Source organism: Anarrhichthys ocellatus, unplaced genomic scaffold, assembly GCF_004355925.1.
Source record: "Anarrhichthys ocellatus isolate YVR2014 unplaced genomic scaffold, GSC_Weel_1.0 scaffold1591, whole genome shotgun sequence".
Classification (NCBI taxonomy): Eukaryota; Metazoa; Chordata; class Actinopteri; order Perciformes; family Anarhichadidae; genus Anarrhichthys; species Anarrhichthys ocellatus.
The window spans coordinates 1-10,515 of record NW_022281565.1 but is presented as its reverse complement, the minus strand read 5'-3'; the positions used below and the strand labels follow the sequence as shown (position 1 = coordinate 10,515).

The window sequence follows — 10,515 nt, the reverse complement described above, 5'->3', positions numbered from 1 at the left end:
TAAAAGTTAACTCATTACTTTGTATTACAATTCCACAATTGTGGCCTATATTCCTATTTGCCACATTGGATAAGCCAAACAAAATGTATGGGGGAGAAGTGTTTATACTGTTGTCAGCTAATCTCCAAAAGGTTGAAGCTCCCTGCTCGATCAAACGGCTCCTGTCCAACAGCTTCAGTCAGAGTTACTATAGGCCAGACAACCTCTCGGCTCGTTGTGCATTCACATCCAGACTCTCAGGCTATACCAATGGCAGAGCTGGCACCGGTTTCTCCCCGATGACGTAATGCTGGGTGAGTGGCAGAGTCCATCCAGCAGATGGCATCATCCCCGGCTGCTGCCACCCAGCCTCCGTCACGTGACGTTACCGAGGAGGTGACTGTACCGCGGCGACGTCAACTTCCCGTGGTGCAGAATTTTGTCATCATTTCGTGTCGTGACTAGGGACCACCAGCCCCGAGTGACACAGTCGTGCCACAGCAGAGCAGATCGTTGCTGCAGACATCAGACTATACATAAACCCAGAGTGGAGCCTGTAGGAGCACTGAAAGTCCCTGCTTTAATGGCTCTTTTCTTTGGACTTAGGATGTGTTCAGCTTGAATGATACCTACTATTAATAAACAGATAACATGAATGCAAGGAAATATTAATGGCATAGGTAAATGCATGAGAGGTGTCTCATTTTAATGCACCTGAAGAGGTAGAACTACATGCAACTACACCAAATGTTTAACAACTTTCCCCACATCCATGTGTCTCCTCAGGGACAGACAGGGAAGGACAAATGTATGGACTTGAGTCAGACAAGCCCATGATAGCCATTTTAAAAGGCAAATAATTCACGAAACACATTGAAAGGCTGCAAATAAATAGTGACCGTATTACTCCGTGAGTAAAAAAAAAAAAAGACAGATTTATCTATCAGCACAAATTCCCCACATTCAGCCTTTTTTCTGTGTGCTGTCTCATTCTCTCAGGGGATTCTGAGAAAATAGAAATTTATTTTACACCGTGCAAAACAAGAATGTAGAAAATAAAAGAGAAGTAAGGATTGTTGATGTTGGTGCAGACTAGTGACTATTGGAACGAATCCCTACTATAATATTCAGTAATGATAGAAATATTTTCATTGGTTATGTTGCATTCTGATCGGGAAGTACTGCTACTGTATAAAGAAGACATTCCCACAGAAAAAGGTGCACGTCTCCGTATCCAAGACTTTATCAAAGATAATTTACTGACACCTAGTTGACAGTTTAAAACACTGCATGTACAGGGAGCTCACACAAACCTCCCCCTTGCTACTATATGGTCAGTGAAAGCCAGACTGTGTAACGTTTACGTTTATTCAACAGTAGCCATTGTGGTCTCAAGTGAAAATTACGGAATCATGCTAAATGCTTAAAAATAGTGCAATATCAGCAAAACAGGAGAGGTCATAAAGTCTGCACACTGGTTCAGTGATGTCTGTTACCATGGATGTGTTACTAAACGGGCCAATCGGGCTCAGGCCCAGGGGCCTTAACCTACAAAATGACACTCAGAGAGTCATGGAGAGTGCGAGGATCATAGAGATGCAAGGATCATAGAGATGCACTTCTTACTGTAGTTTTTCTATAATATTCCTATGAATATGCTTCTATTGAGCCATCCCTCCTGTTAAGACTTGACAAATCATCGACTGCTACTATTTATATAATGTTTGCGGTAAATTTCAAAATGTATTTGTTTGTGAATTCAAGTAGAAATAGAGCGCTCTATAGATCTTTGAATAGCTCTCGTCTCAATCATTCTAAAACTGGGGTAAGATGTTGTTGGCCATTCAAATTAATACAAAAAACATGAATGTTGCGCAGCATTTAATATGACGTCATTATATAGACTTTCTCTCAGCACCCACAACTCTAACCAACTTCCAACGTCCCTGACAAAGAGACAAAAAAAGACTACAATGAGACCAAAACAACTACAAAGATGCGCAAACCAGCTGCAAAGAAACAAAAAACAATCAGAAAGAGACTCACAACAACTTTGAAGTAGGGCAACACAACCTCAACGCCACACATAACCACAAAAAGACACAAAGCAACTACGGAGACTCAATATGACTAAAGATACACAAAACAACAACAAAAAGAGGCTTAACAACTATAAATGATGTGTCTTGTCCTATTTAGAAGAGTTGGTGGGGCCTTTAGCATGCATCTAGCATATAGCTTAAGTTTGCTAACATTAGCTAACATTTAGTAACCAAAAGCTTTTGGTCATACCAGACCAAGTAATGGACTGTGGGCAAATTATTTAGGCTGGAAGGGTGAAGAATTAGTAAAACAGATCTTAATGGTTGAAGTAACTCTCACTTCGGGCTTTTATAAATATTTACACAGAGCATGAAGGCAGAAGTTTATTCTCTGCAGAACAAAAAAATGTATTTCACAACAACTTATATACAAGTTGTATGGTAAGTGTGGTCCTTATTTATAGAAACACTTCACATCATTTGAGACTGGTAATCATCTTGAAAAATGGTCTCATTTCTTTATGATAATTGTACTTGGATAACATTTAATTTGATAACAATATTCCCCATAACATAAAATGCACAAATATTTTCCATAAGCTTTCACACTGACGCAGATGTCCTCCCGGAAAAAAATAAAAAATACAAATTAGGACATTATGCTTCTTTTATCTCTCCATGTAGCCATTCAATCCAATGGCCAGAGAAGCAATGGTTTCCATTTTGCAGAAGTGCATTTCCTTTCAGGGGCTCACAGTGTCACCTAATGTGTAGCTACATTTGGTATTTCAGAAGGCAGGTTAGATGACAGTCAGTAAAGTTGTTGTCAGTGGGATTTTAATAAATGTTATGAAATAATACTAAGAAAGCACAGTTAATAATCAGGTTCGTAATCAACACATATACAATCTTCTTATATATTTTAAAACATTTTATTGGTTTTGCCATCTTTTTTCATGGTAATACATCAGAATAAATATTTCTGATAATAAATCTAAATCTTAACTCTGCACAGATATTTGGAAAGAGAAAAATATTATATATTTATTTTTTTCAGTAGACGTGGGTAGAACATTTGCTGGGTGTCAGAGACAGGAAAACAGCTTTTATTCTAACTTATTATTTGACCCGGATCTTTTGGCATCCAGTCTGTCTACTTCTCGATGACCTCTGTGTTTACATCTTCCGTGCGGGACACAACTTTTCCATCAACAATCTCCTCAGTCACAATCTTCGTCCTCTGGGTAAAGACTGGTTTAGCTGCAGAGCAAATCAAAACAAAGTTAAATCTGTAGCATATTTTACTTTTTACAAACAAAGACCGAAAAAATAAAGTGTTGATGTAAACTTATGTTTGACTTCCACTACTACAGCTCTCCTAGAAGACATACAATGTGATAATATGATTGTTAAAACAAATTCTGGGAATTAATCATATTCCCTTTCTAATCGTAAGTTAGATGAGAAGACAGACACCTCCTCACATCCGTATGCTAAATATGAAGCTACAGCCGGCAGCCAGTTAGCTTGGTATATGTTTTTCGAAAATACAACATAGGTCTCGTCGTTTTTAAAACATACGAATACAGAAATGTTATACACTTAGAACATTAAATCTTGTTTGTTTATAGTAAGGTCATTAGTGAGCTTTAAATGTGTTGTTAGACGAATATTGTCACCTTTGTACAGAGCCAGGCTAGCCAGTCTCAATGCTAAGCTAGGCTAGTTGGCTCCTGGTTGTAGCTTCACATTTACCATACAAACATAAAAGAGTGGTATCAATCTTACAGTCAATGCAAAAGCGAATAAAAGTATTTAACATTTCATTCTATATGAGAACTACAGATCCATGAAAGTTACTTTCCCCACACATTGTACCTGCCTGTCTTATTCAAGTCCAGCTACAGAGAAATCATACTTCAAGTTGATTGACTTTTTGTGACAAACATCTCAATAAAGAATTCCCTTACTCCTCTCCATCCAGCAGTCTTCTGTACTCGGCGATCTCCAGCTCCAGCCTGGTCTTGATATCAAACAGCACCTGGTAGTCATTGGCCTGCCTCTCGATGTCCATCCTCATATTTTTCAGCTCTTCCTCTAGGGTGTTGACCCTGGTCTGCAGCTGGCCCAGCTGCAGACCATAGCGGGACTCTGTATCTGCCAGCTGGCCCTCCAAGGCAGATTTCTGCACGGGAGAAAAAACACAGGAGATATCAGTTTATTGAGCCCTAATTACTTGTTTTTTTAACTCTTTCCACTCAGATGTAAAACAAAACAAAAAAAGCAGAGTGAGAAAGCCATTTTAAACGGTGAGTGACAAGTTTACAGACTTACTGATTATGTATAGTGTGTTGTGTCAAACATGTTGTAAGATATGTTACTATGATATGTTGCGCAGATCAGAAATGAAAGACTTGAGCAACGCAACAGGTTAGAAAGATGTATGTTGTGTTGGGGTGAAAAATGATGTGTGCATGTGAGATCTGAATTACCAGGCTGAGCTGGGACTGCAGCTCAATCTGCAGGGACTGCAGGGTCCTCTTGAGCTCGTTGATCTCACTTTGGGAGGTCTGGAGGGTCTCTGTGCTGGATGCCACCTGCTTGTTCACGTCGTCAAACTGGAAGACGTGAAATTGAACATGAAAATTGTCAAAAACGCTATTCAGGCTACTATACAGTGTATTCCTGCACGAGATGAGATGATGTGAACATGATTTGTCTCGTTCCCCTCACCTTGACCTGGTACCACGCCTCCATTTCGCGGCGGTTCTTTTCAGTGATGCCCTCATACTGAGCTCTGATCTGTTCCATGGTGGTGGCCATGTCCGCCTGAGGCTTGGCGTCCACCTCCACGTTGACAGAGCTGGAATTAACTTGGCCACGCATTGCTGCCATCTCCTACAGGCACAACAGGGTTAAAGGTCAAAGATAAAACCCACATGAAGCGTTAAACTTAAAATGGATAAATATTTTGTCATTTACATTCCTAAGTCAGTTCACTGACTTTGTTTCTCATTTTTACTTGCACTGCTCTTTCACTTCATTTTAGAATTCACTGTTCTGAACTTATTCACTTTAATTAACGTACTGATACAAAATGTCTCTATATGAAGCCTTGTTTGATGTTTTTATGTATCTCTCACGTTGATGATCATTTAGAAGAGCTTTTTTTGGCATCTATAAATCAGACTAACATCTGACATGTCTTGTTATCAGTTATTGTTTTTTTACTTTGCAGTACAGTACACAACCTGAAGGCACAGCAGCCAATCCAAACAAGTTTTACATTACCGGTTGTTTATACAAGTGAAAGATAACATTGGGAGGCGTTTTGCAAATAGTTGACTAAATGTGAAAAACTATTTTAATATTGCATTTGCCCCCTGGAACTGTACCTGTAAGACTTTCCAAAAACGTGGAGAGATCACTCATATTTCCTTCTGATATATAAACTACTCTGAAAAAGATTCATGTTTTGTTATCTATTGCAGACGATAAGTCACTTGAGCTCACTGACATGGTGTGATGCTATTCCTAACAGTACTAGTCTCACCTCTTCATGATTCTTCTTCAGGTAGACCAGCTCCTCCTTCAGGCCCTCCACCTGCATCTCCAGGTCAGACCGGGCCACGGTCAGTTCATCCAGGACCTTGCGCAGCCCGGCGATGTCCGCCTCCACCGACATGCGCAGTGCCATCTCATTCTCAAACCTGTCAAGAAAAAGGCACAGAGATTCGTGTTGGTGCACCCGCTCAATTAGTGTTACTAACAACAAAAAAGACAAGGTGGATCTCCACCAAAACCAGTTACACCGGTTTAATCACTCTGCTCACCGTTAAACCCCCGTGACAAAACATCGACAAAGCCTGGAACTACTGAACAAATGCAATGTCGAGTTAAAATGCTGCAGGCTATTGTAACTGTAAAGTCCCAGATGTCTGCCATTATAAACCATAATAAGGCTAATTAGGTGCCGATTACTTCTTTTCACTCACTTGATTCGGAAATCCTCTGCTGCCAGTCTGGCATTGTCGATCTGCAGCATCAGCCCGGCATTGTCCTGTGTGGCAACACCGATCTGAAAAACAAATAGCAGTAGTCTCTTAACCACATGTAAAACAACCAAAAGGGCGTGTTATGTAAAACAACCAAAGGGCGTGTTATGTAAAACAACCAAAGGGCGTGTTATTATCTAGAATTTCGGCTGGCGGGTTTCTTTTTTGATCAGCAAAATGGTTTTCTGTACACCTGACTTGCATTACACTGTAATTGCTTTGAATCTATGGCATCTTATAATGATCTCTTTTACAACAATGGCTGGAGGTAAGTTTAGAAACGGGGAAAATCACTTATTATAATTAGGTTTAGGTTATTGTTTAACTGTTTTACAGCAGTAGGGGAACTCTTACAGGGGAAAGTTTACCTTTTTGCGCAGGTCTTCGATGACTGCCACATACTTGCTATAGTCACTGGCGGCGGGGCTCTGCTTATCGGTCCACTCGCGGATTTGAATCTCCAGCTTCGAATTGGCCGACTCCAGGGAGCGCACCTTTTCCAGGTAGTTGGCCAGGCGGTCGTTGAGATTCTGCATGGTCCCTTTGTCGCTGCCCGGAACGGCGAAATTGTTCCCGCCGCCCCCGCCGCCTCCGAGCGCCCCTGCCAAGTCAAAGCCAGAGCCAAGGCCGTTGGAGGCGTACGACACCCGGACGTTGCGGCCACCTGCACCGCCGTGGACACTCGATCCCCGCTGGGAGCCTGTCATCCTGGGCGAAGAGGACAGGGGAAAGCCGGAATAAGCAGAGCTGTACATGGTGGACATGGTGACTTCTGACTGATGCGTTCAGTTAACCCTGTCAAACCCAAAGAGTGGTGCGGAGGAGATGGAGCTTAGGCGGCCCGGAGGAGGCTTTTTATAGCCTTCTCCCCGGAGGTGGGAGCGGCCGAACAGGTAGGAGGAAAGATGCCTCTTACTGCCATCACAGGTGTGACCACACAGGGCGTGGTGGGTTGCCATTCAGAATGTATAACGGCTGTCAGGGCACATAGGTGTGTGAGGAATTCAACTGTCACCTGTAATTAAACTAGATAAATCAGGCTGTTATGGGCAGTCTATGGCTAATTTACCTCAGCCAAAAAACAAAAACTGACCCCAAACTTAACTTACTAATTGTACTTTTAGCATTTATAGCCTACCACAAACCAGGCTAAAAAAGTCATTATGTTTGTGATGAATTTCAAGGTAGCAGCCCTGTTAGCAATAACCAATTATTAATACAATTGTCAGCATTCATTTTTAAACTTTGAACAGTTTCTTCAAATATTCAGAACTAAGTTGGCCATAATCGCCAGTTTGTTTTTGTGGAACCAGAAGTGATATATGAGAGTGATGCTAATAAACGGAAAACACCCTGTCCATCACAAGGTAGCCACACCCTAAAGCATCCCGTGCTTTATCCTCTATTTTACTCCAAATGGCAACATACGTTACTAAATAACCATCATGCTGTATTGATGAAGATGTTTACAATGTTTGAAGTAGTAGTTTGAAGTAGTTTCTCATAGACTTCGATACAACTGTACTTCTTTTTGCAACCAGAGAAGTTTCCCCCTGCTGGCCATTGGAAAGAATGCATGTTTAAGGCACTTAGGTTTAAGGCTCATCAGCTTTATTTGCAGCCTGTTTGGGGACCATGGCCATGCATTGGCAATATAATCAATAGTTGAAATAGTAGACTACTCAGCAAAGTATTGAGCCCTGTGAGCTATACATCATACAATATTCTCCCACACTGTTTCCACAACATGATTCTGTGCTGCCAAGGGGCTTTTTAAGATGACTTTGGATCACTTTGTTGGTGTTGGCACAATTATCAGGGATCACACAGTTAATTGCTCAGAATAACTACGTGTTCCTTTATTGCTGCTTCAGGCTGCTGTTGCTGTTGCATTTTTGTGTGCTCAAACTAATTATGTTGAATGTCTTGAAGAGCAGCTACCCTTTCTCATACACTCTGGCCTTGTGTACTAGGGCTGCTCCCTCTTAGTCAACTAATCGCTCGTCATAATAAAACATCCGTGTTTTCCAACGTTTTGAAGCTCTGAAAACAAACCGCAATTTTTCAAGATGAAATGTCACCTAAGTGCTGTGATATGTTAGAATGTCTCTTGTCATATCAAAGTTTTCTTCTATTTACAGTATTTCTTATTTGTGCTTTAATTAAATAGTTTAACTGATGAGATTTTCTTCGTCTTCTCAGTTTGAAATGCACTTTCTAACTGAACTCAGAACTTGGATGTAACTAAGAACAAGAATCATCCCCTTTTACAGAAAGACAGAGGCCCGCATTTCTCCCTCAGATAATAATCGTTTCATGCCATGTTGTGGTTTATTGATATCCAGGCAGGTCTGTGCTGGCCAATCTGTCAGCATGTTTTAACTCAAGTGACCTCAATTTGCAACCGGTGTATCGCAGAAGATAGTCACACAAACACAACAGTGTCATCTGATCCCTCACTGGCAGATGCACAAGACTGGGATGTTGTATTGGGATAAGGGCTGGGTATTGTTTATAACCAGTACCCTTAAAGTGATGCTGATACCAATAGAGTACTTAATTTGTACCTTTTTTTGCTACTTTTCAATACTCGGCATAAGTGAAGCACTCAGTTGTGTTAAAACCACCTCCACAGCCGCCACAGGTGTGTACTAAAGCCATACTTTCGACCGTTTTGGTGGCATTTCTGCACGCTGAAGTAGAAACTCCATCAAATACACTGCGCTCGACTTCACCACTGACTTAACCACATACCACCGACTGTATGGGTTGTAGCTGGTAATGGGCCATGCTGAATTAAATTTAAAAAAAATGTTCTCTATCTTGGTATAAAAAGGATCTAAAGCAGGTATTGTTTGACTGGAGAAGTTTTGAAACTACTTGGTACTGGATGATTTCGGTTGATAACTTAAAGGTATAGAGTACCGATTACCAGCCCCAATTGGGATCCAGGATGACTGGAGTTCACATTACAATCAAAACGTGGAGCAATCCGTTCCTTTCTATCTGCTAAAAAGCTTTCTTTGCCTATCTACTGTGCAAAAAAATGTTTTGCCGTGAAAGTAAAAATTGATATTGGCAGCAATAGTGGAATAGGATTTGGTAACTGCCAAGCAGCTGTTATGGGAAAGAGAAACTCTGAAACTGAAAACTGGAAAGGCTCCAATTCCCATGAAAGGCATCTATATATCATTGAAATGATTTGTTATTACCAGTGTGGACCATGTGACAGGGATAAAAAAAAAAGACTTGCACCTGTTGTATTATATTAGTTAATGGGTGGACGAGCAGGTACTGATTTTTGGTGTTTTTAAGCTGTGGTTTCTTTTGTCTATTGCTACCTTTCAATTTGCTAAGGACACCTTCAGTAAACTGGTCTTCCGGGTTAATGTTCCAAGTCAGAGATTAAAGTATTGGATTAAGAGCCTGCCGGCGTTGCTCTGTTTTTATATTTTTCTTGTTTATTTGTAAACATATACGTTGTGAACAAAGTGAAAACCGGAGTCAAATTCCTTGTACGCATACGCATACATGGCCAATAAAGCTGATTCTGATTCTGATCCGTTGGAGATTTAATTTTTGATGTGGTGTCATAAATAAACTTAATGTTAACCTTAATGTTGATATGGCAAAAACATTTAAAAATGACACTTCATATCAAAAAAGTTGCCAACCCCTGGGTTAGACCAATATATAGTTTTTTCAACATGTCAGGCCAAGCTTTTTGTTTGTCCATGTTTATCTGTGAGATGGAGGTCTTTCACCTTCGTTTTTAAAGTGAGCTGCAGTCAATGCACCGCGGCCTGTAAAGACCCACTGTGGACATCATGCTCGGCTCATTCCGCAGAGCCCTGAAGCCCCGAAGAATTTATGGCTTGTTTAGCCAAAGTTTAATAATATTGGATATGTCATGTGTTCAAATTGCACCAATTTCTACACTGCACGTCCTTTGGTAGCCATAATACACCCGGCAAGTATGAAGTAGGTTGGATGAACGAAATATGCGCTGGACACACATTCATACTAATTTATACTGTTTTATAGTTAGATTTAGAGGTGAAACACGAAAGTAAAACAGACAAAGTGGGAAGATTTGAATTCAACAAGTTTAATGGACCCCCGGAAAAAATCACTCAAAAAATAATCTGTAATGAAATAAATCACTCCTTTACTAATTGAACTATAGCTGTAAGGTAAGATATCATGTCATAAGGAAAGCCAGTGCTAAAGCATATCAGGTCTCTGTAGCACCCTACACCACCTCTGCAGTCCTAGAATGCCTTTTTAGTGACAGACCGTCTGACAAGATAATCTGGGTTCATCAGGTTGTCACGCCTGTCATGTCAGGTTAGATCAAACGGAGAAAGGTCTCTTCTCACTTTACCTAATCATCTTACTAAACATACAAACACCCATCATCAGCCTCTCTGCTGACCCCG

At 40.7% G+C, this 10,515-nt stretch overlaps 1 protein-coding gene across 2 annotated transcripts; it reads right to left on the bottom strand.

The window, feature by feature from the left end:
* Nucleotides 1-2,937: 2,937 nt before the first annotated feature.
* Nucleotides 2,938-6,942, bottom strand: LOC116377711 (keratin, type I cytoskeletal 13-like). Of its 2 annotated transcripts, XM_031839416.1 has the most exons (8): nt 6,445-6,940; nt 6,017-6,099; nt 5,575-5,731; nt 4,755-4,919; nt 4,514-4,639; nt 3,992-4,206; nt 3,374-3,399; nt 2,938-3,281 (listed from the first exon to the last, which is right to left on the bottom strand). In XM_031839416.1, the coding sequence occupies exons 1-8, from the start codon at nt 6,838-6,840 to the stop codon at nt 3,175-3,177; spliced, it is 1,275 nt and encodes a 424-aa protein (XP_031695276.1). In that variant the 5' UTR covers nt 6,841-6,940; the 3' UTR covers nt 2,938-3,174. The 2 variants fall into 2 exon arrangements, with proteins under 2 accessions (XP_031695276.1, XP_031695277.1); XM_031839417.1 differs by lacking the exon at nt 3,374-3,399 and having other exon boundaries at nt 3,193-3,281; nt 6,445-6,942.
* Nucleotides 6,943-10,515: the final 3,573 nt, after the last annotated feature.

Excerpts from the sequence above, each read along its gene's own strand:
- LOC116377711 (XM_031839416.1), bottom strand. The coding sequence starts at position 6,840 with ATGTCCACCATGTACAGCTCTGCTTATTCCGGCTTTCCCCTGTCCTCT. Across the intron at positions 6,100-6,444 it reads TCGAAGACCTGCGCAAAAAG|ATCGGTGTTGCCACACAGGA; the intron begins GTAAACTTTCCC and ends TTTGTTTTTCAG. Across the intron at positions 3,400-3,991 it reads AGACTGCTGGATGGAGAGGA|GAGAGCTGTAGTAGTGGAAG; the intron begins GTAAGGGAATTC and ends TATGTCTTCTAG.